The sequence below is a fragment of the Diceros bicornis genome, chromosome 5 (assembly GCF_020826845.1).
Source record: "Diceros bicornis minor isolate mBicDic1 chromosome 5, mDicBic1.mat.cur, whole genome shotgun sequence".
In the NCBI taxonomy this organism is placed as follows: Eukaryota; Metazoa; Chordata; class Mammalia; order Perissodactyla; family Rhinocerotidae; genus Diceros; species Diceros bicornis.
The window spans coordinates 38,307,787-38,333,712 of NC_080744.1; the positions used below are offsets into that span (position 1 = coordinate 38,307,787).

Consider the following 25,926-nt stretch of genomic DNA (forward strand, 5'->3'; position numbering starts at 1 on the left):
TTGAGAAGTTTCTAAGCCACAGTCTTAGCTTTTAGCTTCTATTCATACACTTCCCCTACTGGGTGGCCCCCTCCTTTAAATGTGTCCCCCACACAGCTAAGACTGTCTGGGCCCCCTTGACAGCTCTAGTGGCAGATGGGGAACGGTCTTTTAGAGTTTTATTTCCCAGCCATGGGGGCTAGCAGCGCTGTTGTCTTAAAGGCTGCCTTCCTGAGTGCTGGAGTCTCAGGTCTAGGAAGGGCTAGGCAGCGTGTGTGGTGCAGCAGGAGCCCCTCAGCCACACTCCAAGGCTGGGTTTCTCCTCTAGTACCCAGGCAGCCCCAGCACTCGGGGGTGCTTCTCTCTGGGGGTGCTTCTCTCCACCAAGGCTTAGCTCGGCCCAGCCCCTCCCTAGGCTGCTCCCAGCGCTCTGGTGACTTGACACTACCCTCGTCGCTGCTGCTCCTTTTACCTCCCAAAGCACCCCTCCCCCGCCTGAATTGGGAATGAGGCTTTGTTCTGGGCTGGACTCAGCATTTCTCAAGAACCTACTACGTGCACAGCCAGTGCTTACCGAAGAGAAGCCCTATGCCGGGTCTGGCAACACAAGGTGCCCAAGACACAGCCCCTTCCCACACCTCAGAGGGACCTCCCACACCTCCGTGTGACCTCAGCCTGCTGTGCCCACCCACCCTGCTGACCCCGCGAGCGTGCTCAGGCTTGGAAAGGCACGTCTGTGGGTGTGAGACGGAGCCACAGCATTCGGTGACTAGGGGGAAGTCAGGTAAGTGTCCACGCTTGGTCCCATCCTCGCTTGGGGACGCGAGGGAGGGAGTCCAGCCGGGGCTGTCAGGCTGCCCGCCCCCTCTCCCCTCCCCCAAAGAGCTCTGATGTTCCCCGCGGTAGTGGAAGAGGGTGTGTGGGTGTCAAGGACTCACAGACCAGGCTCTGCTGTCAGCTGGAAATGGATGAGGGTTCCACACTCTGCTTCTGGGAAGGGTGAATTAGGAGCTGGAGTAGGGGGCGGTAGGTGAAGGGGAGAAAGAGGAAAAAGAGATGCGGGTGAGGGGTTACCGAGCCAGGACCGACCTTGCTTGAAAGGAAAGGAGACGTGGCAGGCAGGGAAGTCGGAAAGATGAGGCAAGGGCGGGAGGGGCTTCTCAGCAGTCGGGGCCCTTTCGCTGGAGTCTGGGGCCCTTTCTGCAGGAAAGGGGGGTTGTCCTCGCTTGATTTTCGGCTAGTCTTTCCGAAGCTGTGCCCTGGGGGCAGCAGCCGCTGGCGAGGGTGGAGTGTTCCTCGGCCTGCAATTTTCTCCAGTGGGTGGTGGGGAAGAGAAGGGAGAAGAGGGATGTAGAGGGGTGACGGCCAGGGCGGGGGCGAGATAAGATTTCCAGGGGGGGGGTAGCAGCTGGGGGATTGGGGCTCCAGGGTCAGGTCACCATGGGATACCGGCTCAGGCTCGGTAGACGAAGAGAAAAATCCAAGAAGCCGGCAAAGAAAACCAACCCCCACCACCACCCTTGGCACCGTACCCCTCCCCCCAGGCCCCACCACTCCCCGCACCGCCTCCCCCGGCCGCCTCGTGCTGCCCCCTGCGTTGGGACGACCGACCCACGATTCTGATTGGTCGGAGATCGGGAGGGGGAGCCAAGGGCCGGATTGGCTGGCGAGGCCAGCGCAGGGCGGGGCGGCTGATTGGTGGAGCTGGCCGAGGGGCGCGCCGCTGATTGGCTGTGGACGAGGAAGCAGGAAGGAGGGCGGTGGAGGCTCCGCTCTCGGGGAGTTTGTGGGGGAACCGCGAGCGGCGTAGCGGATCCCGGAGCCCGGCCCCCGCCGCCCGCCCGTCCGGCTGCCTGCCCCGCCCGTCCGGCCCCCGCCGTCCGCCCGCCCGGGCCAGGCGCGCCCGCCCCCCCGACGGCCCCGCCCGGCCGCGGCCCCCGCTCCGCCCGCCCGGCCCCGGCCCCCAGGAGGAGGCGCTGACGCAGCAGCGTGGAGCCCGGGAATTGAGCGCCCCCGGGGGGTTCCAGCCGCCGGATTCCAGCCCGGCTGGGGCCTGCGGGCGCCCAGAGCTGCGCCGTCCGCGCCGCCGTCCCGGTGAGCTAGGGGCCGGGGTCGAGGAGGGGGGAAGAGGCGAGCAGGCGAGAGGGAGCGAGCAAGCCAGCGAGGCAGACAAGCGAAGGGGAGAGGACCGGCCGCCCGTCAGCGCGCCCCACCGAGCGCGCCGCGTCGCCGCCCCCGCCAGCCCGGGAAGGGACGGACGGACGGACGACGCGAAGCAGGTGCGGCCGCCCGCTCGCGGCGCGTCCCTCCCCCGGGTCCGGCGCCACGGTCCCGCCATCGGGGAGCGCAGCGCGCCTCGAGGTGACAGCCCCCCGGGGCCGCTCGCTTCGCAGGCCGGGGGCGGGGTGGGTGGCGGCCGCAGGGTGGCAGCTCGGCCGGGAGGCGGCGGCGCGGGCGTCCCGGGCCGCGGAGGGCGGGAGGACGCCGGTCGTTTCCTCGCCGCGGCGGAGCCGGCTCGCCTCCGAGTGCGCGGGCGGCGAGGCCCCGGCCCCCCCCGTTGCGCCCCCTCCCCCTTCGCGGTCCCCGAGGCAAGAGGCCGCGGCCGGGGGCGGCGCCGCGGGATCGCCCGCTCAGGGTGGGGGGCGCCCTCCCGCGCTGGGAGCTGGCCGGTTATTACTGGATGGGGGGCAGAGGATGGGGACCGCGCCGGGGCGGGGGGTAGTGTAGACCGGACCTGATCGGGCGGGGAGGAAGGGAGGCGCCGAAGACGGAAGGGAACCGGTTCGAGTAGCGAGTGTGGGCCGCGGGAGGCCCGGCGGGGACCGTGCGGAGCGGCGAGCGAGTCCGAGGTGGGGCGGGGGGATCGAAGTTGTCAGACCGCCTCCAAGTGACAGCGGGACCCTGTGCTCGCGGCCCGGCCTGGTCCTGCCCAGCCCGCCTCGCCGCCTCTCCTCCGGGGCGGGGTGCCGGGTCAGGTCGGGCCCGAGGGGCCCGCTCGGCGGTGAAGCGCCGGACAAAGGCGGCGCCGGAGCGGGCGCAGGTGGTGGCGTCGGGGAGGGGAGCGGGTCCGAGCCACCCACCCCGAGGGGCGGGCGACAGGACCGGACTCTGCCCCGGGGATTGCGGGGGCCGGGGCGCCCGCCGGGAGGAGCTGCGGCACTGGCTCACCGCTCCAGCCGCGGATCGCCTCGCGGTTCTGGGAAGAGAGGGGTCGACCTGGCCAGGGCAGAGGGGCAGAGGTGGGGGTGTGCACACGCTGGGCCTGGCCGGTGGTGATCGGGTTGCTGGAGTCACCGAGACGACAGTGCAGTGAGCCACTCTGGAGTCAGCCAGGAATGAGGGGTTTCAGCAAGCAGAGGCTGCCCACGGGCAGGGGTTTAATCCCACGTAGGACATCTCCTAGTCGACATGTCAACAGTGTTAAGAGGGCAGGACACCAGTTGGATTGGGGACTAGGAGACAACCCCAGATGTGCTACGGCAATGCGTCCACAAGTGCCTTCAGCACTTTTCTTTAGCCAAAGGAGATACCCACATAGGGAAATGAGAAGCTGAGTTTATAAATGCAGGCAGGCATTTAATGACTAAATAAAAAAGGTTTCCAGTCCTTTTTCCTTTGTGCGGCTTGAGACTTGCCTCCCCAGTCTCTCCACCTCTGTGTTTTCTGAAAAAAGGAGAAAAGTGCCCTAGAGGCACCACATGTCCTGGAGGGACGCCACTGTCCTTGGCCTGCTGGAGGGCACTTGGAAAGCACTGGCTTAAGCTATGAGTGCCTCTAACCCCACCAGTGACCAGCTCTAAACTGGTTGCTGTTTTCCCATTTGTAAAAACCCACTTAGAGGTACCGTGCCCCTTAATGTGACCTCATACTTAATGGAAAAGTTGGGAGACCACAAAGACAGGGAGGCTCAGGCTGTTCAGAATGTGGTCTTTTGCTAGAATCTGAGTTCGAATCCCACCCCACATAGGTGTTGGTTACTAGGTGCTCCCAGCTGTGGTTGGCTCTAACCCTGCCCTGGGAAAGCTGCCTATCAGCCTTGCTTAGTACAGACACGGAGTTAATTCATGGCCACCCTCTATCCCCTCCCCAGGAGGGTCTAGACCCTAGGCTGGGTGGAGTTGAGCCTTGTGGGAAAGGGAGGTATTACCTCTTGCAGGAGACTGAAGTTTGTTCTGAGAGAATTTAATTGTATGTCTAAGATCCAGAGAATGGTGAAGAATCTCAAGGCCTTCATGCCTTCTCTGGGGCTACACAGTACGTGATTTCTTTTGGTGGCAATCAGAAGGGGGTGACCTGGTCTGGCCGCTGGAATATATGAAGGGGAATTGCCAAAACATTTTTCTCTTTGACAAGCTCTTACCGGGCAGGAGACTCAAGTCAGTCAAAGAGATGTCTGGGAGGATTTGCTCTGGAGACTTTAGCCAGTGAAGAGCTTCTTTCTTTTTTATGTCTCCCTCCTTTTCTTTCTTTCTGTTGCTCTGCTGTCCCCATGTCAGCCCTGTGTTGTTGTCATGGCCTTTCTTTCCCTCCGGCTTCCTCTGGTCCTTCTGATCCAGTCTGTACACAGCTGCTAGATCATTCTTCCTAAAGCACTCCTCCCCCGGTGTCACTCCCCTATCCACAGACTTGCAGTGGCTCCCCTTTTCCTGCAGTCTGACCCTAGACAGTGTCCCCTGAGGCTCTCCCTTAGCTGTGCCATGCACATTTGTCTCCCTGCGTCTTTGCTTCTGCTGCTTTCCCCAGTTGTCCCCAATGAGGAGCCCCTTGCCTTCCTCTCCTCCCGCCTGAACCTCCTCATCCTTCATCTCACTGTCACTTAGGACACCAGGCCAATAATGCTTGCCTCTGCGACTGTGACACTAGAATTTATAACATGGTGTGTTTTTGAGTGGTTTTGTAGGTTGGAAGTTTCTTAAGTACAGGGACAGTATGAGTGTTAAAGCTTTGTGTGTGTGTGTGTCTGTGTGTGTGTGAGAGAAAGACTATTCCAGGATTTCTGGTATAGTGCAGTGCACATTGTTTTTGTTGAATGAATAAATGCAGTTGGCTGCTTGGTTGGGTGGGAACAGAGGGGAAACATTCCCTTCTGCTTCCCCCAGAAATGCTCAGTATGGAGTCCTTGGTGGTTTCCAACCTTTTCTGTCAATGGCATATAGATAGAGCATGTTTCGGGTGCTTTAGCATGGGGGACAAATGAAATTTAGTGTTGTTTGTGATATTCTGGCTGGTGAAGAGTCTGTCCTGTGGATTGCTCACATGATACCCTATAGACATGAATTGGAAAAGGGCTGTAATCCTGTTTTGCTCCTACCCTAGCAGGCCATTCTCTTCACCCGGCTTTGCTGCTCTTATGCAATTTTCCTTGTTGTCCATGTTAAATGAATCCATATGTTTTATCTCTTCTCAATCCTGGGTGTAAATGAGGGAGAAAACACGGTTCTGAGAACAGAAAAGAAAAGGATTGCTGGGTCTTGCCTGTGGACGGGACTTTTGGGACTAGTGTTGGAAGAGGTGTTTATAGGGGCATCGCTGACATGGGAGGCACGATCAGCCCCACACTGGACCCGTCAGAAAGGAAAGCTATGATCCCGGCTTTCTCGGAACTTGCGTTTTTGTTTACCATCAGCCCTGGACCATGAGGGAAATGGGAGAGAGGACTGGTGACTGGTTTGAGTCTAGATGGTGAAAAAATAAATTCTGCATCCATCCCCTTTCCCCCAAACCTCCCTTTTGTGCCCCAGTTTGATGATTAATGGACTAGCATTTCCCTTCCAAGCGGGAAGGCCACCCCTCACAGTTGCCATGGCAATGCAGACCGCTCCCTGTCAATTAAAAAAAAAATCCCTACTACTTCTGTCCTCCTTGCTTCTGCTCTAGCAGGAGACAGGCTACCTCAGAACGCATCTCCTGGGCTCTGTCAGCTGCCCAGGCTGTTTTTTGCTGTGTGTCCTAGAACACAGTCCTTCCTCTCTTTCGGAGGTGTGCCCGAGTTTCTTTACCCTGAGCAAATTGTGCCCTTCTTGGATCCAGCAGCCCCTGGACACACTTCTATGAAAAAGCAGAGAAAATTACTGTTTTTTTATTCATCCGCAATGAAAATCAAAAACCAGAAAGAGCCCTCTTCTATCTTTTCCTTTTGGGTTAAAAAAAAAAAAATCCTTTCCACACCTTCTCTGGTGTGCAGAGATATAAGTTGGGAAGGATTTTGACATCCCATAAAGGAAGTTTCAGTAAACCTGGAAAGAATTCAACCTCCCAACATACATACTTCACATTGGAGTTCTATGGGGATTTTTAATTTATTTGTTTTCATTCTTCGCCGCCTCTCTGTCCCAGCCTTCAGGAGGACTTGTGTGTTTTCATTCTATCTGTTCTTATTCCTCTTGGCCTTGCTCCGGCAACATCTGGCCTCAGCGCCCTGTCGCAAGGTGAGTCATTAAAGAGAAGGAAAAAAATCTTAAGGGAAAAAAGTCTCTGGAGTTGAGAAGTAGCCTGTGTTGAACTAAGGCTGCCAGCCGAAGCTGCTGGGTTTATGGAGCATTATAGGAACAGCCCCAACATTAAAGGGCCTCCTTTTTATGAATGGGTTGTGAAGAATGTAAATAAAGCAGCATCTCTCAATGGGGAAGCATTTTACATAAGCAGTACTACCCCGGCCCAAGTATTTATGGGAATTTGCTAGCACAGTCTGGCAAGACTCACTTCCTTTGTGAACTTGCCATTGTGCTGGGGACTTTGGAGGGACAACGAGAGTATGCTTCTATACTGAGGGCAGCGCCAGCTCTCCTGTTCTGCGGGTCCCTGGCCTTGACTTGGTGGGCCAGCTCATGGCTAGAAGTGCCTGTTAACCCTGAAAAGACAGAAAATAACAGACCATAGAGAAGAGCTCGCGGTGATTGGAAGCATAGACTCCTCATGCCTGGAATCCTGGGATCCTGCAGCTCCTCACCCTGTGGGCTGCTTCGACCTCCGCAGGACAGGGGACACGGAGGTCCTGGATGATGAAATCCTGCCTGGTTTTATGGGAGGCACCTAACTGGAGTAAAATGGACTGGTTTGAATTTCAGCTCCTTTATGTTTTTCCTGCCCACCTCCTGGTACCGCCACTAATGAGCAGTAAACCAGCTAACAGGGAGGAGGAGGAAGAGCAGCGGTGGCCGCGAGGCTGCAGACCGGCTGCTCAGAGCCAGAGGGCCCGACAAGCGCCCTCGGCCCCACTGAGCTGGCTTTGCAGCGCTGCTGAGCACCAGCCGGCCCTGGGGTTCCGTGAAGGGGTAGATGCCCTGCCCTAGGCTACTTGGTCTGGAAGCTGGGGACCAGAGGACTGTGGGTTTGATGAGCAGGCCTCAGGGCGAAGTCACATCCAGGACTCTGTGTTGTGTCCTGGGAAGGATTTTCATCCAGATTCCATTTTTCCCAGTGGGAAACACCTGCAAGGATGGTTGGTTATTCACCTGACTCAGCATCCCACACAAGAAAAATAAAAAACATTGTCCTTGAGATCCTCTGCAGGCCCAATCCACCAGGAATAAAAGAATGGGTTTGTCTTTCAACATCTCTGAGATTTGAAATGGGAACTTTTTTCCAAGGCACCATGACCAAGTTACCTGAATGAAAAAATGACAGGTGACTCTTCTTAGTTAACAGGATCAATGCCAGGCAAGATCTTGGGGTTGATGTCCTTTTTTCTCCATCAGTTTCTTTTCTAGTGAATTTAGGGGAGCGAGGTACCTTGACTCCCTGTCCTTGGTTAAGGGGATGGGACGTGATGTGTTTGCCTTTTGTGACCCCAGGATCTCACCTGGAGTAGTATTGACTGCTCCTATGTCTGTGTCATCTCCAGTGCCTGTTGGGTCCCCTACCCTTCTTGGCTGCAGCTGTTTCAGCTTCCTGCCTGCAGAGGAGAGCGGTGGCCCACATTTAGGTCCTGCTCCAACCCCAGCTACCTGTCTAAAATGTTTGGGGAAAATTCAGTTTATTAGTCACATTCTCATCTGGCCAGGTGGTTTAGAGGTGAATTATTAGTTTTTAGAGGATCTTTGTAGAAATCATAAGAAAGGTATTAGGGTGCTGGTTGATGCCAGGATATCTTGACAAGTATGCCAGAAGGAAAGGTGGAGTCACATTTCCATTATAGTCAGGGTTGGCAGGCCCTCCTCAGATGTGAGGGATGTCCCCTGCTGTATGCCTGGTGGGGTTCACACAGTTTGAACAGAATGTAGAAAAGAATTCTAAAATGGACGAAATGACTGTAAGAAATGATCTTAAGAGAAAATCAAAAGGACTTGGTCCTATTCGGCCCAAAGAGAGGTAGCCAAAGGGCAGTTGATAATGTTTCGAATATTAAGATGGCTGTTTGGTGTGTGATGACCAAATTTCAGTAGTCATTGCAGGTCGGGCTGGAGGAAGGAGATTTCATCTGATTCGAGAGATGTGGTAAGATGCGTCGGGGCAATCCATAGACTTCTTTTCTGGATTTACTGTAAAACCAAGACAATATGTCTTTGAACCCCTTATGCCTTTCTAGGATATAAAATGGGTTTGTTTCCAAAGTGCATGTAAGAGTTAATTGGGAACTTTAAGCAGATTTTCTGTGGAAACACTTTGTAAAATTATGTGTATGTTCCCTGGGCAGCCCACAGACGCCATTTAATTGGCGTACGTCTTCAATTCCTTTGTGGTGAAAATCAGGAAAAACTAATAATGTGTTAATGCCAATAATTAAAACAACACTGAAAAATAAAATTGAATGTGCAAGTGTATCCCTAACGTGGGTCTGTGACCCAGCAGCTGTCCTGTGTTGGCGTAGGGGTGTGGGCTTTGGGACTGACGCCAGACGCCCGGCCTCAACCCTGGATGGTGCGGGAGTGTGGGCAATGGAGTGGCTGTTACCTCTCTGTTCCTCTGTTTTCTCCTCATTTGGATGAGATAACAGCTACTGCGTGGGGTGGTTGTGAGGATAAATGAGAGTGAACGTAATGTGCTTCGAGTGGTGCCGGGCACATAGTGAGTGCTTGACAAACATTAGCCATCCTGTTAGACTAGAAACCTCTGTGGTGAATCAAGCATTCCTGACCCTACACACTTAGGGGATTTGGGGACTGATAATGCTAACTCTGGTTCTCCTCTACAGAGTTCACCTATTTAATATATGTGACATTCTTTGTCTTGATAGAAGAACCACCCTTGCTCACTTAATGGTTTGGAGGAAGGAGTAGAATGAGAGGAGTATTTTCCTGAGATAGCTGGGCAAGTTGGGGGAGAGAGAAGAAAGAGGATGGTAGTGAAAGAGAATTGTGCTATGTAAATATGGGAGATTTCCTGAAGTAGCCCTCTTGAACTTGGATTACATTGAAGAGGCAGGGTGGACTCCCGGGATGGGTGAGAGTGTGGGGTCACAGTTTCTTGTCCAGGGCTCCAAGTGGTGCTGTCAGTCTAGGGTAGAAATGTTAAATGGGGTGGGGTGGGATGGTGGGCAGCCAGATCTTTATTCATTCAGCAAGCTCTTATTAAGCCCTGTGGATGGGATTTAGTGATAAGGAAGGGAGAGCCCACCTGTCCCCATAGACCTTGCATCCTCATGGAGGGGTGGCACTAGTCAGTTAATCAGTTAGGTGTCAGATATGCAGGTTGGGTGCCCACAACTCTAGTAGGGTCTACCTTGCAGTTCTGCTCCTGCTGGCGCAGTGTTGGGAAGGCCTGGTCTTGGGTCTCGTTCCTCATGGCTGGCTCATTCAGGAGGTTAGCGCTCTGCTGGGGAGGCCAAGGGCAGAGCTTCCATCTTGACCTGGCTGGCCAGTCTCTTCTGTTCAGGACGAAAGATAGCACCTCAGTCTTGGCAGGCCATCTTAGAGATCTGAGTTGTTGGTTCCTGGAGTGTCCTGGTGGTTGAACAACACAATACATACCCTTTGCCATTCCTGGGCAAGTGCCCAGAGCAGGCTGGTGAGCTGTTGTGTATTTGAAGAATGATGCATTTGTAGCACAAGCTTTTCTCCTGGTTTTGCTGAGGCCTTGGTGCTGAGATTTGGGGTGCCCCTGTCCCTATTCCTGTTTTATGTCTCCTGTGCTGTTAACTACCCAGAGCAAATGGGTCCTGCTCCAGGAGTAGATTTGCTTCTGGCTCAGCCTGAGCACTGTGGAGCCTGGCTGAGAGGGTCCAAGGGAGCCTTAGCCCCGAGCTCCCTTGTCCCCCAGCCTGGAGTAATCCTGCGTGGAGCCAGAAGGGGTGAGTGTGGGAAAAGTTGCGTTTATCTCCTGCCTCAAGACTTCAGCTTTTGTCTGTTGCCTGTTCCTGCATCCAAATGTTTGTGAAGTGAATTTCTCTGAGTGCAGCCCACCACTCCCTTCGGGGCTTTTCTTCCCTCAGTACACCTGGTGTGAAGTCAGCTCTCAGTAAGGATCTGAAGTCTAGCTCCAGTGTGCCCTCTGTGAAGCTGCCTTGGAGCCAGAGCTCTCTCCACCGAGCTCTCCATCACAGCCCTTGTCACACTGTCTTGTCCTGTCTTCCTGCCAGCCCAAGCTCCAATTTCTTAGTCTTTTTTGCATTTTTCTTCAGCATTTAGCCTAATACTTGACATGTAAGGGGAAAGAATGAGCTCATATTGAGCACCTCTTGTATACCAGGCACTCTGCTAGGCACTTGACACACTTTCTTATTTAACTTGATCCTCATAACAACCTTGCTGTGTAGATAAGGAAACGAAAGCTCAGAAAAGTTCAGACCATTGACCAGGCCCACTTAGGATTAGCAGCAGTGCGAAGTGGCTTCCAGCTCTATGTGGATCTTGCCTCTGCTGTGTTGAGCCATGGCGAGGGGCCAGCAAATGCTGGCTGAATGAGCAAAGGTCACAAGAGGTGCCGGGTGCCTGGGAATGAGCAGCGGGTGCCCTGACTTAGCTAGACTGACACCTGCAGATACAGGTCTGCCTCATGCACACAGGAGCTGTGCAGTGGGAAGAAGCTAGGGAAAGAGAGATCACCTAAAGTAGGGACATGTACCTTTAAAGAAACCTGCTAAAGACTAGTTTTGTATTGCACTTGATTACCTTCTGATTCGTCAGGTTAGAGTTTCTTAAAGCAGAGCACGGTGGTATGACTAACGATGCTCCCTGCCCACTGTCCTAGCTCAGGGGTCCATGTGTATATATCGACTTCTAGATCCAAGAGGTAACTCATCTCACTCAGCCCCCTACCTGTAGGAAGGGCCTTAAGACTAAGGCACTGGTGGCCGGCCCCATGGCTTAGCGGTTAAGTGCGCGTGCTCCGCTACTGGCGGCCCGGGTTCGGATCCAGACACGCACTGACGCACCGCTTGTCTGGCCATGCTGAGGTGGCGTCCCACATACAGCAACTAGAAGGATGTGCAGCTATGACATACAACTATGTACTGGGCCTTTGGGGAGAAAAAGGGAAGAAAAAAAGAACAGGAGGAGGATTGGCAATAGATGTTAGCTCAGGGCCAGTCTTCCTCAGCAAAAGAGGAGGATTGGCATGGATGTTAGCTCAGGGCTGATCTTCCTCACAAAAAAAAAAAAAGAAAAAAAAAGACTAAGGCACTGGCAGTTTCCATTGGGAAAGGGATTCCAACAACTCTACTGTTACTATATTTCTGTTCTTAATTGGGATTCTACTATAAAATGGGGAGTCCACTTTATAGTCTGAGTTAAAACTCTTCTCCCTTCCCTCTGAGATTTGTGTTTCTTTACAGTTACAAGAGGTGGGATGTCTGGCTTTGTGTCTGGAGCCAGAAGTAAGTGGAGGTTCTGGACACTTGCGTGCAGCTCTGGGCCTGTGTGTCTGGGCTAAGATGGTCAGAGTGGACAGGAGTAGCCAAAAGTGGGGTCTGGCTGGTGCATCAAACCCTATGTGGGGTGGGTGTGGACTTTGCCTGCACCTCTTTCAGCTCCTGGGAGCCCCCAGTGTGAAGTGTGAGAAGCAGGTGGTCTGAGAGGCCCCATAGATAGGCTTGGTGCCTCCAGGGGACAGGCACACCTCCCCAGATGGCCGCCAGACCGGAGGGCAGTCCATGAAACAGGCTGTGTCCAGACAGGTCAGGCCAGTTCCCTTTGGTTGGGCGTCGTGCTTCCTGCCCAGGTGTTTGTAGGATCCTAGCCTAACTGCAAAGTGCATCAAGTGCCCACAGCAAATGAGGCTGCGTGGGCACCAGGAGGTGGGGCCGGTGGCCCAGGCCACTGCTCTCTCTTCAGAGGCAGCGCCCCAGGACATGAGCTCCATGCTGCCGGAGAACTCTGCTCCATGGGTGCCCGCACTGAGGCAGCAATCAGGTGGGGCAGCAGGCAGAACTCACACCCTCTGACCCCATCCCCTGGGCCTTTAGCATCTAAGGATCTCGCCTTTCACCATCAAGTTGAATGTTTCTCAGAGGCACGGAGCTGTCGTTCAGAGTCTGTTGGGATACAGTTTCTGCCCCTGTCCTCTCGCTGTGTTGTAAACTGAACTCTCCACAATTCATCCCACACTGGGAACTGCATGGGAAAGGAGCAGCGTCGCCATCTTTCCCTGGGGTTGACACTTGGGTGTTTTGGTGGACTAGTAGCAGAGCAGAATTAGGTGCAGGTTGGGTTTTCAGATTTCTCACAGTGAAAGCTGGTTTCTCAGCTACTATGGGCTCCTGCTGTGGGGAAAGGCCCAGGCTGAGGGTGGCAGGCTGCCCTCCTCTGCCTGTGCTTCTGGAAGAGGGGAGGGATGTTGGCCTGCCTGGTTCCTACCCTGCTGGGCTCCTGCACAGTGACTCTGTCGTCCTTACCACCAGTCTTCAGTAAGGTTCATTTTGATGCATCTGTTTGAGATGAGGAATCTGAAGTTCAGAGAAGTTAAGTAAGTTGCTCATGAGGGGCAGAGCTGGCATTTAAATCCAGGTCTGCCTGACTCAGAGCTTGGTGCTTTCCACTTTACCAGCTCTTGGGGATTCAGGACATCCCAGCTGCGTCTTTACCTGGCTTTATCATAAGAATTTCAGCAGCTTCACCTCTGTTTTTCCGTGAAGTAACATCAACTGAATTGAAAGGAACAGGAGCCTGCCTTTGAGCCCTTGCCGCTTTTCTTCTCTCATAGAAGATTCAGGAAACTCAGTGCTCATGAAAAAGTGTTATTCCTTTGGGGGAGGGGGAGGTTATTCCAAGAGAGATTGCGGAGGAGGGCGGTGCTTAACTCAGGGCCACTGTGGCTTTAGGTGTAATTGGGAGGTGGCTTGGGTCAGGGCCCTTCCTGGCCCTCACCCAGGTGACCACCTGGTCTGCCGTTACCTAAGACCCCCCTGAATACTCCCCTCCCATTAATGATAAACAAAAAGCCTGAAAAGCAAAATTTAAAGTGCAGTGGGTCAGAGAGGTTTCAGGAAGGACAGTGGCAGAGTCCTGGGTCCTGAACCCCTAAGAATGGGGGTGGAGGGGTGGCCTAGAGCTGGGTAAGTAAGAGGAGAGCCACAGTCAAGGCTGAAGACCACTTCCTGCCCCAGGGCAGCCTCTGCTTGTGGGAGACATCTGGGCTTGACCTACGTGTCCAGGCCCCCCCTCATTTTCGCCACAGTGGTGCCCACAGTGCATACTCCTCCAGGCCTCTGACCCTCCCTTGCACACATCTTGGGTGTGCTCCGCCCTTGCTGGGGCGGAGTTGGGTGGTAGTGGTGGTTCCCTGTGTGCTGCAGCTTGAGGGCAAAAGACAAGTTCTCCCTCCCTTTCTGCTTCTGTGGAGATGACTTCCCCCAGCCCTGGGCAGGCTTGGGGCAGCACTGAGGCCCAGACCCACCGTGACACTTCGGCTGGGCCTGGTCTCCCCCCTCGATTTTGAGACCCTGATGTGCCTGGACCTGAGATGGCCCGGTCTTGAGAGTACACTTGTGATTTGGGATTCAGCCTGTGGTTCTCTGGGTCTTTGGCTTTGGAGGCCCAACAGGCGGCCATTGTCCTTCATGGCAGCTGGCCGATTGCTGTTCAAAACTGGGGACTGTCAGACTGGTTTTCTTCAGTGAGAGCTTGCTTGACATGGTCTAGGTGAGCGATAATATGCCCTGGGGAGGCCCTCCTAGGAACCTTCTCCCGAGGGGTCTGGATTGCTTGTGCCTGGGAGGACAGGGCTTCCCAGAGAGGAGGAGGGTAGTGCTGAGAGAAAGTTCCTGGTTGAGCTAGTGTACAAGTGGGAGGGACAGGACAGCAGGAGGATTGGCAGAGCTGGAATGGGAACTAAGCCTACTGCTTTCCACATGTCTTCTTTCCCCAAGTTGCTGGGCCACCCCCTGCAGGTGGGAGGGGCCCTGGCAGGCTGGAACCCCCCCTCCACTGAGCCCCACCCCAGGGAAAAGCTGCACCCGAGGTTCTCACCCATCCAGCTTCAAAGCATAACTCACACTTGCTCTCCTCAGATTGGGGTGCAGTGAGGCAGGCGGCAGAGACCCCAGCCTCTCCTCAGGATGAGTGACGGTGCTGCCTTAGGCACCACATGAAAGCCCGTTGTTGTTTTCAGTGTGCCTTCAGTGGCCTTGGGTGTTTTTAGTGGATGACAGGGGATTTGGCAGATTCAAGGGAGGCTAGCTGGAGGCTCTTAGGCTTGATTTGGAAATGTGACTTGCACCCTGTGATTTAGAGCCTTCCTGAGATGGTCGGCCCGTGGACAGTGGGTATCCTCAGGGACTGGAGGGCTGAATGGGAGGTGAAAGAGCAAGATTCTCTCCAGGGAACAAATTCCCAGGTTCTGAAGACAGGCTCCTGAACATGGAAGGTTCCCCTCTCAGCCTCTCCCTGCTTGGGACCTTTTGCGTGTTGAGAGGACAAGACTGAGTAGAGGACAAGTGTCCCAGAATCCTGGTACTGTCCACCCATGCACCCAGTCCATGCGCCAGGCTAGAAAGCACCTCCCTGTGCTCGCTCGCTCTTTCCCATCCTCCCCCTCCTTCCTCAGTACTTGGTGTCCGTGGCCTTAAAGGCCACAACCCAGGTGATCTCAGCCTCGGCCCCCGCCATTCCCAGGCCTGACTCCTCTGGTAACTTGGGCCTGTTGAGAGGCTTCGGCCCCTCTCAGCTTTGTGGTCTGTTCACTGTCCTCTGTCTCCAGGCCCTTTGGGGGTGGGGAAGAGTGGGCCGAGGCTTTCCTAGGAAATACAGATGGGCTTCTCCTTGCTGCCACCCCGCCACCTCCGGCACAGGGTGCTCTGCATTTGAGAAAAGGGCCTGTGGGTTGTAAGCAACTGGGATGCTTTTGCGAGTGAGAGGAGGCATTGCTAATAAGCATGCTGAGCAAACGGGTGGCTGGGCACCCTCATTAGAAGCAGGAAAGAGTCTTAGGGAGCCTAGCAGATGCCTGGGATTTTTTAGGAGCTCTCCCGTCTGTGCTTCAGGAATGAATGCATTTGCCTTGTGTGTGACTCTGTCTTGCCTGGGGCCTGGTCTCTGGGTAGTGGCAGGTCCCTGCATGTGGCCAGAGCAACGCCTGGCATACTGCCTCCCTTTTCCAGTTTTCCGAGTCCTTTCTCAGGGCCGAGGGGCACCCACGCTGCCCTCAGCCTGGTTTTCTGAGCAGCGTTTCTCAACTAGTGCAGCAAGTCTCAGGAGAGAAGGTACCCAGTGACCCCCGCCACTGGCCCAAAGCCACAGGAGCTAGTTGGGCAGAGCTCAGGAGTCCCTGGGAGCCCAGTAGTGACTGCTCCCAGCTTCTTGGGTAGAGTGAGTGTGAAGAACAGCAGCAGTGGGGAAATTGAGCTGAAAACCTGGTCCTGCTGGGTGGGGAGGAGTCACAGGGTGCCCAGGAGGCCAGAGCCTTGTCGGGCACCTTACTTGGCAGTACCTTGCTTTGGGTTGGGGAGAAGGTAGGGAATAAAGAGCTCAGAAGTCTCTGACCACCACCACCGCCACCCCCGGTTCTTCGTTGCCTTGGTCCTGCCGGCTTCCAGTGCACAGCCAGCTCTGGCCTCTCTCATTCAGGATGGGGCCCAGGCTGCCCCAGGAATGTTGGGGTGGTGGGAATGTTTGTCATGCAAAGTTAGGGAGTGATGCCTGGTCATGGGCATTTTCTTTCAGGGGCTCTGGGCTTCCTGCGACTCCCCTCCTCCCCCCCCACCCCCCACCCCTGCCCGCCCGCTGTCTGGCACCTTACCTACCAGGAGAGAGACCTGAGGACTGACAAGGCAGCCTCCGTTTGTCAGTTTGTCCTCTGAGTTAGTTTTTCTTTTTGATACTTTCTTTTCCCAACTCTTTGTGGCTGGTGGGGGTTTAAAGCTGTACCACAGGCCTAGTGTGTGGTCTCTGGGTTTCCTACCCGGGAATGCTAGTCCCGCCCTTAGCGACAGCCCCTCCCCAGGCACTGCCACTGTTTGGGCTGCCCTTCCCTGGAATCGAACCAAGGTAGGTCTAGCTCCTAGGACTGGCTGAGACCTCCCCTGACCACGGGCTCCTCAAAACCATGGCTCTACCCTTCAAGGGGCTTTTCCAGCAAGACCCAGGTTATGGCTGTCCTGCCATACATGCCAGACAGGGTGTCCTCACAGGCTGGGCTTTGCCTCTTCCACTGCCCAGCAGGCAGGTCTTTATCTCAGCTCCTCACTGTCCACCTCCTTATCCTCTTGTGGCCAATCTCAGAAACCCCAAGATGGGGGAGAGAGTTAGTAATGCTTTTGAAGGAATAGATGGGCTCCCACCACCCAAGTCCCCATCCTGGTCTGGTGTCTTCAGAGCCTCCTCCTGCCCTGCAGGGAGTATCTTAGTGGGAGAACAGGTAGAGAGAACAGAGAGCTTTGCCCCCAGCTCCTTCTGTCTTCTGACCCTGGGGGGTTCGCATTGCTCTGTTGGCTCTCCAAGGGCTTAGTTCAAAGAGGGACCCTTGGCTAAAACGAGAGTGGGGCAGCCAGTTCGTGCATGGCTGCTAATAGCCTGAGCCCACTAGACCTTTCCACTCTGGAAGCAGGGTCCTGGGGCAGTCCAGGCTAGAGATGGAGTGAGGGTAGGTCAGAATTACTGTGCAGAGGGGAATGCTGGATGGGCTGCAGTTGGGGAGAAAGCAGGCGGGGCAGGCCAGGGCAGCCTTCTCTCATGGCCTGCCTTCTGTTCTGCAGATCAGAGGGTGCTCCATGACACACACTCGGAGGAAGTCCCTTCCCATGCTGAGTTCGGGCCCCACTGGCCGCCAGGAGCCCCTGCAGATGGAAGACAGTAATATGGAGCAGGGGGTGGAGGATGTGGAGTCAGGCATGCCTGAGAGCCCAGGGCATCTCACAGGGCGCCGCAAGAACTACCCGCTGCGTAAGCGCCCATTAGTTCCTGAGAAGCCCAAAGCCTGCAAAGTGCTACTGACCCGCCTAGAGAATGTGGCCGGTCCACGGAGTGCAGATGAGGCTGATGAGCTGCCCCCTGACCTGCCCAAGCCCCCCAGCCCGGCCCCATCCAGTGAGGACACTGGCCTTGCCCAGCCCCGCAAGCGACGCCTGGCCTCCCTGAATGCCGAGGCCCTCAATAACCTGCTGCTGGAGCGGGAGGACACCAGTAGCCTGGCGGGCACCCGCCGTAGTCGAGGGGGAGACCCTCACCGCGGTCGGGACCGTGACCGGGCCACTGGGGGCTGGTCCTCCAAGAAGCGGCCCCGGCTGGAGGACCTCGGAGGAGGAAGTCGGGACCTGTCCCCAGAGCCAGCACTGGATGAAGGTGCCCGCCGAGATGGTGACCCAGCTCCCAAGAGACTGGCCAGCCTGAATGCAGCTGCCTTCCTAAAGCTGAGCCAGGAGCGGGAGCTGCCCCTGCGGCTGCCTCGTGCCCACCCAGAAGCTGATGGGCGTTCCACTGAGCCGCCAGCACTGAAGGCCCCGAGGCCAAAGTGGGCCAAGGTCAATGGCAAGAACTATGCCAAGGCCCGGCAGGGGGCTGGCTCTGGGGAGGCTGCAGGGCCACCCAGCTGGCAAGGACACCCCGAGGAGCCATGGCCATCTGCCACCCTTCGTGGGCCATCCAGCCAGCCACCTTACCAGCCCTTGAGCAAGGGTCTGGGGAGCCCCTTGGGGCTGCCCCCCCAACTGCCCCTGCTGATGGGTGGGCAGGCAGCCCTGAAGCCGGAGCCTGGGCGCCCAGGCGAGGAGTCACCTGCCCCCAAGCAGGAACTGCACCAGCCCTCTTTCCCCACACCCCAGCTGTCCCCCCTGCCAATGCCTGGCAACCCCGCCGATTACAGCGGCCTGTGTGGCCGGCCTGAGCTCACTGCGCTAGGCAGCTTCTACCTGTATTGCAGCCAAGACGGGCTGCAATGTGGAGGCTACTCCCTCTGTCCCATGCTCCCTGAGGGCAAGCTGTCCCCAGTGACTGCACCTAACGAGGGGCTCCTCTTGGCCCCAAGCTCAGTGCCCGTGGGCACGCCTTTCCAGCACCCTCCCTGGGGCTCTCGCTACTGCTCCAGTGAGGACCCTGGAGTGAATGGCTACGGCATCTGTGAAATATTGCCCTCGTCTCTTACCCACATTGGCACTACCTGTGGCGGCTGCACCTACAAAATGCCTTTTGCAGCAGGTAAGTCTTCCTGGGAGTGGGATGTACGAGGAGTCTCAGAGCCCCAGTGTCCTAGGAGGGTGGGATTGTGGATCGGGGTGGGGCTCCTTGGGGTCTAGCTCTTGCATGGGAGTTAGGGGACTTTGAGAAGGGAGCACTCCCCTGGTTTTGTGCCCCAAGCCTAGGAGCATTCCCAGGAAAGGGGCCCATATTTAGTGCTTAGCATCCTTGCTCTGTCCCCGCTGTCTATGGAGATTTCTTAACCTGGCAGTTAGGTGGCATTATGGTGGGGTGAAGGGACAGGGAGGGCCTCTCCTCCCTCCCTATTGGGATACTCATTCTTAGACTCTGAGTAGCAAGTTAGATATTGAAGTTAGGGATTTTGCCAAGTTGTTGCCATGTCCCTTCTGCCCTCTTCAAGGAAAGTTGGAATTCCTTACTTTCCAGAAGCCCAGACCATCTTTTTCATGCTGGCCAAGTTCAGCATTCATGGGTAAGGTGGTGGGTACCAGGCCCAGTCGATGGTGCCAGCTGCAATAGTATACAGGCCTTGAAAGAGAAGTAGTGCCCAAACTTAGCATCACCTTGCTAGGGGTGGACGAGGTGGGGACACTCTGAGGACAGACAAGCAGAGACCCTGGCACAGACAGGGTGCTGCTGGACCCTGTGGCTTTGGTGTCTGCCTTCCCGGCAAGACCCAGACACCTGAGAAGCTTATGCTGCAGCTTATGAGATACCCCTACAGTGATCTCTCTTCCCCCAGACTGGCAGGAGTGTCCTCACATGCCTCTCCAGGCCTCCTTGGCTCCTGGGTGGAAATGAAGTGACCACAGCCATCCTGGCTGGCAAGCCTGCCCTGCTGCTGGTGAAGCGAGGGGCCAGGCCTTCCCAGGGCTCTCTCCCCACCGACACCCGTTCTTGTGGGGGTCTATAAAACAGCTTTATAGACCAGTTGACTCTGGCCAGACTGGTTGTGTCAGGTTCTGGTGTGAGTTGGAGCTCTGAGAAGTGAAACCAGGCTTCTTTCTGGGCTTTTCCTTCTCTTTCATACCACTCTCCAAGTCTAGACACCTAACTTGTAGGACCCAAGACCCCTGCCCCCCTGGGGCATTAGTAAGCACCACGTGCTGGGCACTGTTCTAAGCGCTTTACATGTAGGAGGCCACATAACATGTAATTGAGCACAGAGTCTGGAGCCAGACTGCCTGGAGTGAAAGCTTCTCCCCTACTTCCTTAGCTACGTGACCGTGGGACAAGCCAGTAACTGCTCTGTGTCTCACTTTCCTTAATTGTAAAATGGGGGTGATGGTTCCTACCACATAGGGTTGTTGTAAGGATGAGATAATACATTGATAAGAAAAACACATAGGACACAGTATATGATATTCACAACTATTTCTATTGCAAGGCACTGAGAGGTAAAGCGACTTGCTGGAGGTCACACAGCTAGTAAGTGGCAGGCCTGGGATTCATATCCCAAGCTGTCTAACTCCCTGCTCCTGAGGACTGTGGAAATCTTAGAGAAGATTAAATCACAGCTAGAGACACTTCTTATTATCTCCCGTTCTTTCAGGCTAGAAGGGGAGATGGAGATGTCTGTGGACCAATCTCCAAGGTCAAGAAACACTCTTAGCCATTCACTCTGACAATCCACCTTAAAGGCTCTGGACCCCACCTGCCACCTCAGTGGCATTTGGGTTCACACGTAGAATTAAGACAGGAGCAGGCTCTGAGAGCAGAGGGGCCAGGGGATACTGCTTGTCCTTACCTGCCCTGACCCTCTCTCTCCTTTTCCCAGAAGGCTGCAGGTCCTTGGGCCAGCTGGAATTTCCTCTTCCGGAAGCCGGCCACCCTGCCTCACCTGCCCACCCCCTCCTGGGATGCCCTGTGCCCAGCGTGCCACCTGCAGCAGAGCCTGTCCCTCATCTTCAGACACCCACCTCGGAGCCCCAGACAGTAGCCCGTGCCTGCCCTCAGAGCGCCAAGCCTCCTAGCGGCTCCAAGTCAGGTCTGCGCACGGGCTCCAGCTGTAGGCACACTGCGAGGAGCAAGGCTGCCCGCAGGCCCAGCCACCCCAAGCAACCGCGTGTCCAGCGCCCACGCCCACGCCGCCGCCGCCGCCGCCGCACTAACGGCTGGGTGCCCGTTGGGGCTGCCTGTGAGAAGGCCGTCTATGTCTTGGTGAGTGCCAGCTCTTATCTGATGGGGACAAGGGAGGGTGGCAGTGGGGGACATAGGACCTGCAGTGAGGTGGGTCCCAGGAACCCCTGGCTCTAGCCACTCTGAGAGGTGACACGGGGCTCCAGCTCCCTTGTACTCCAGGACCCAGTCATGCTGGCCCAGCCTGCTCCCCCAGCCCCTACTGATCCTGGACCATGCGCCTTGGGGAGGTCAGAGGATGCAGTCAGTCACAGCTGGTGGCTGCCATCTCTGTCACTGACTCTCAGGGAAGCCATCTGAAGTGTCTTCACCTCTCATACCTGCTCACGTGGTCCCTTCTATCCTGGATTATAAAATGGAGGACTTTCCTGGAGGCTTTTTGGATAAGTACGTATAGGGGAAATTGGGATAGGCAGAGAAAATTAGTGATATAGGAACATCTGGGATGATGAAAAGAATGTCGACTAAAATTGATTGAGCACTTCTTAGGTGCCAGAACTGAGCTAAGCACTTTGCATGCATTATCCGCTTTCATCCTCACCACTACCCTGTGAGGTATGTACCCCGTTCCTATAATTATCCTCATTTCACAGATGAGGAAACTGAGGCTCAGTAATTGATTGAGTAATTTGCCCAAGGTGACGCCACTTGCCATGGTGGTTTAAGGGTCAAACCCAGACTGTCCCATTAGGAAGCTTGAGGGACCTACCTGGTGCAGGGGGCTTGGATGAGAGAGCCGATTGTCGGGGGTGTGGTGGGCACAGTGCAGCCCCAGAAGCTTCGGGCCACTTTCCCACCCCTGTTCCCCTTTCTCATCCTTTCTCCAACCATGGGGATTTACCATCCTGCCCCCGAAAGCCAGGCTTAGGGAACAGGGGCCATCTGCAAACTGCTTTTGCAGTTTCCCATCCTCAGTGGTTTGACTGCCCTGAGGAAAGCGTAGAGAGGATGTCATCTGCTCCCTCCCTCCCTCCCTCCCCACTCTGAGTGTGGCCCCACAAGCCTGTTTGTGTCATTGGTTTGTTGCTCAGGATGAACCAGAACCAGCCATCCGAAAGAGCTACCAGGCGGTGGAGCGGCACGGAGAGACGATCCGAGTCCGGGACACTGTCCTCCTCAAGTCAGGCCCACGAAAGACATCCACACCTTATGTGGCCAAAATCTCTGCCCTCTGGGAGAACCCTGAATCAGGTAGCCCCTGCCTAGCGTTTGACCTGACACTGGTCTCCCCGTGTTCTTGGCACAGAATCTGCCTTCCACTCGGCCAGCGTCTGTCAGCTTCTGAGAGCTGCAAAGGGCCTTGTGGCTTAAGTTGTATCCGCTCATTAACCTTTCCAGCTACCAGGGCCGAGGCACCTGTCCCCCTCCCTCACCTGTCAGTGCCTTTTCCCCCTTCTTCCTCCATGCTAACAGCATTCCAGGCCACTGAAGGCCAGGGGCAGGGGACTTGGGTGGCTGGAGCCTGCAGGATTGGCCTAGGCATTGAAGTTGGATGAGCCTCCAGGGCAGGTGGCCAGCCTGCCTGCCTGTCTAAGTAGCTCTGGGGTTGCCAGTTCAAGCCGTGACTGCTGCTCTTGTCCCCCCAGGAGAGCTGATGATGAGCCTCTTGTGGTATTACAGACCAGAGCACTTACAGGGAGGCCGCAGTCCCAGCATGCACGAGGTGAGCCACCGGGCAGATGGGGTGGAGAGGGCAGGGGTGGCAGAGGGAGAAGTTGTGGCACTAAGAACATGGCATGGGGAGGCAGCCATGGGCAGTCAAGTCCCTAGACTCGTCACCTTGGATGCCAGAGAACCTGGGGAAGGGCCTGGGTTTTAACCTCTTTCCCCAACACTGCCCCAATTCATGTTTCAATGGGAATAGTAACCTTTATCTTTAAAGGGAGGCAGAAAGGGAGCCCTCGATAGCAGGGGGTGCCAGAATGGGAGCAAGTGGATATGTCCTCCTGGCGACAGGAAGCAGGAAGTGGAGCAGCACACCTAGCCACCTTTGATACTGTCTGCGGCATGAGAGGGAGGGGGAAAGACTTCTCTTGACACCCCTAGGTGCTCTACCGAGCCGTGTGCCAGGAGAGGTGCCAGGAGAGGTAATGCCGTCTGGGTGTGGTCGCTCTACCCCAGGTCTGGGCTCCCTGTTACTTTTGTTTCCCTTGTTGGGACTTTTCATCTAACAAGAAGATGCACACCATTCTCCTCTCCATCTCTGGGTGGCAGGTGGGGGTCAGGAGGCTGATGACAGTCAGGGGTTGGAGCAGGCACCTGGCTACTCCTGTGTAGGAGGGGACCTAGGAGGAATGCCTCAGGGTGCTAAGCGAGGAGCAGTTAGGCTGAAATTCCAGGGAAGCTCTTGGCTTTCTGGGCACTAGCTGGAGTTCTCTCAGGTCAGGAGGCCCAGCAGAGGCGTTAGTGTCTGCCGTGCTCCTGGAGTTGGGTTCTTCTAACCCTGGTAACCAACTCCTCCTCTCTCCCCTTGAGCCTTTGCAGAATGAAGTCTTTGCATCAAGACATCAGGATCAAAACAGCGTGGCCTGCATCGAGGAGAAGTGCTACGTGCTGACTTTCGCCGAGTACTGCAGGTAGGTGGTGCCCTGTGCCTCTGCTGGCCTCTCCCCTCAGGCTCCCCAGAGCTATTTGGGGTCCGCCTGTGATCCCCAAGAGGATCTCACTAGGCCTGACCTCCCAGAACTTTGTTCCTCACAGCCTGTTTCCACCGTCTGATTTTTGTAGAAGAAAGAACAGTTGTTCCCTCTCTGAGGCAGAGTTGAGGGGGTTACAGTACTCCTTTCAGAGACTGTCACGGAGAATTGGCAGGTTGTTGGGAGGGAGGCCCTGGCAGATTGATCCCCCAGTGACAGAGAAGATGGACTGGTAGTTGGCAGAGAGAGCACAGCCCCCAAGACAGGGATGGAGGCATCATCAGCCCTTGTAGGTGCGGGAGGGGATGTCCGAGCTCTCTGGGCAGGGTGGGGAAGGAATTGGTCTTCTGCAAAGGCGGCCGTGGTAAAGACAGCGAACGGTGTGTCACTGCAGATTCTGTGCCATGGCCAAGCGCCGAGGTGAGGGCCTCCCCAGCCGAAAGACAGCACTGGTGCCCCCCTCTGCAGACTACTCCACCCCGCCACACCGCACAGTGCCCGAGGACACGGACCCTGAGCTGGTGTTTCTTTGCCGCCATGTCTATGACTTCCGCCATGGCCGCATCCTCAAGAACCCCCAGTAGCCTCCTCAAGGCCATGCTGGGCTGCCCACGGCAAGTGGGGCTCGGGGCAGGGGACACTGCTTGAAGCACAGCACTTGGTTAAGGGGCCACAGGGGCCTGAGGTTGCTGGCCTGTGGTTCTCTCGGGGGGAGGGCAGGGGCCCCTGTGGGTTCTGGGCCCCATGGGAGGGAAGGGGAAGCCAGGTATAAGAAAAGCTTCAGAGCTTCTCAGCTTTGCCCAGGGTACCTCTCTGTGGTCTCCTGGGCGGAGACTCCTGAAGAAGTAGTCTTCCCTGGGGCTGGGCCAAGCCTGAGGGGCATGGGGCCCTGGAGGGTAGGGGAGGTCCTTCAGGAACCAGGCCCAACAGGCCCTTCTTTAGCCTCCCCTAGGCCCTTCGAGGGGGAGTGGGAGCCAGCTTTACCTCACCCACTGTGACCCGCTGCTTCCCCGTTAGCCTGGGACCAGGCTCTCCCCGATTCTAGCACAGCTCCGAGCTCGTTCCTTTGAGGCAGAGAGAGCTAGAGTCTGGCTCCCAGAGCATTGACTTTCTCTTCCTGGACTTGGGGCCTTTCCCTGGCTTTCCTCCTTTGCCCCTGCAGTAGCCCCTGGTGCTGGGACAAGTTACCCGGCCCTCACAGTCCTGAGTGTGGCCCACTTGTGGGAGTCAGCTTCCTGTCCGCCTCCTGGTGAGGGCCGCCCAGCAGGTCTGGCTTCCCAGAAGTTAACTAATCAACATGGGGTTTGTCATGTCTGGGAGGGCAGAGGGGGTGGGGGCAGGGGGCAAGGAAAATTGCTACCTGATTTATTGAAGACTTTTCCTCTTGCCTTACACTTGGAGGTTCTAGGAAACCTCTTGCAGAACTTCATACATGACTCTTCAAGCCACAACCACCTGAAATCAAACCAAAGGAGTGCTGTGGCTCCCCTGGCCCTGCCACCCCTTCCCCTAGTCTTTTGTAGATTGCACTAATTTACATCCCAGCGAGAATCAACACTGTATCAGTCCACAGACCTGCTGAGCTGCAGCCACTCACTCTAGGAGCTAAGGACCTGCATTTTCAGTTTGTCCCTGTTGCCCAGGGGCCCTCTTCTCACCTCATGCTGCTCCCCAGAGTAGATTAGGAGGCTCAACCCAGTCCCCTGCTGTCCTTGCCAGGACTAGACCCTGGCCCTGGGGCTCTCTGTGAGGGAACTGGAGCAGCCTGGTTCTTTCCTATTTGTACCAAAGAGGAGCATAGTGGGGAGAGGGAGAGGAGCACAGCATGGCTTGGGCCTGGCACTGGAACCTGCTTGTGAGCACTTCCACAGGGCACACACCTGGGGACAGAAGCCAAGGAGGGCAGCCCTGGGTCCTCCTCCCCTACGGAGCGGCAGACACAGACCCAACAGGCTGAGGAGGTGGCACTGGGTGAGGACAGGAGCTGGAGAGGGAGAGGTAGAAGCGAATCCTGAGGGCACTCCCAGCAACCCCCTGCCCTGTGCTGTCCCTGAGAAGACGGGCTGCTCCTGATTGTCACTGGGGTTGGGGGAGGCCTAGAGGCTTCAGAGGCAAATTTACACGTGGGAAGCCCAATCTCAAACCCAAAGGGAAGGGACTTGGGTTCCCTTGTGTTGAATAAGCTGTTTAGAGGAAGGCATCATCGGTCCGGGAGAGCGGAGCAGTAAGAGAAGTTGGCAGAGTGGCGTGGGGGCTGTGAGGAGCCAGCCTTGGAGCCTGCTCATTCCCAGGTGCTGAGTCCTTGCTGTCAAGGACCCCAGCCTCACCCAGCAGGAGAGGAGATCACGGCCCCTCCTCCCAGGAGGTGGGGTCTGCTGCCCAGAACTTAAATGCTTTTGAAATCTCTTAGATGTGGAACTATTTTTTCGAACCTGAAAATGCAGCTGGTAGAATTTCAGTGGAAGCATAATTCATGTAAAATATATTTTAGTTGATATTTTGTAAAATGCACTTTTTGTGTGTGTCGACCCTGGTTTCTCAGATCTGTATTTCAGTGTTTACAAGGGAGGGAGGACCTTTCTTCACCTCCCTTTTGACAGAGATTAGAAGTACTTCTTTAAGAAAAAAAATAAATTTGAGAAATTGTATTGATTTAGAAAAGGATCATT

General features: G+C 55.8%; 1 protein-coding gene across 5 annotated transcripts; it reads left to right on the plus strand.

Annotated features, from left to right (window-relative positions):
- The first annotated feature begins 316 nt into the window (after positions 1-316).
- Positions 317-25,926, plus strand: BAHD1 (bromo adjacent homology domain containing 1). 5 transcript variants are annotated; one of them, XM_058541235.1, is made up of 7 exons: positions 317-763; positions 17,045-18,482; positions 20,260-20,642; positions 21,653-21,812; positions 22,208-22,284; positions 23,097-23,197; positions 23,652-25,926. In XM_058541235.1, exons 2-7 carry the CDS (start codon positions 17,060-17,062, stop codon positions 23,839-23,841), a joined length of 2,334 nt encoding a protein of 777 aa, XP_058397218.1. In that variant the 5' UTR covers positions 317-763; positions 17,045-17,059; the 3' UTR covers positions 23,842-25,926. The 5 variants fall into 5 exon arrangements, with proteins under 5 accessions (XP_058397218.1, XP_058397216.1, XP_058397217.1 ...); XM_058541233.1 differs by lacking the exon at positions 317-763 and adding an exon at positions 1,752-2,258; XM_058541234.1 differs by lacking the exon at positions 317-763 and adding an exon at positions 1,752-2,073.

Bases quoted from the DNA above. Each gene is read 5' to 3' on its own strand.
- BAHD1 (XM_058541229.1), top strand. From the start codon at position 6,264: ATGGGGATTTTTAATTTATTTGTTTTCATTCTTCGCCGCCTCTCTGTC. The intron at 6,408-17,044 runs GTGAGTCATTAA...TCTGTTCTGCAG, and splicing joins CCTCAGCGCCCTGTCGCAAG to ATCAGAGGGTGCTCCATGAC. The intron at 23,198-23,651 runs GTAGGTGGTGCC...GTGTCACTGCAG, and splicing joins ACTTTCGCCGAGTACTGCAG to ATTCTGTGCCATGGCCAAGC.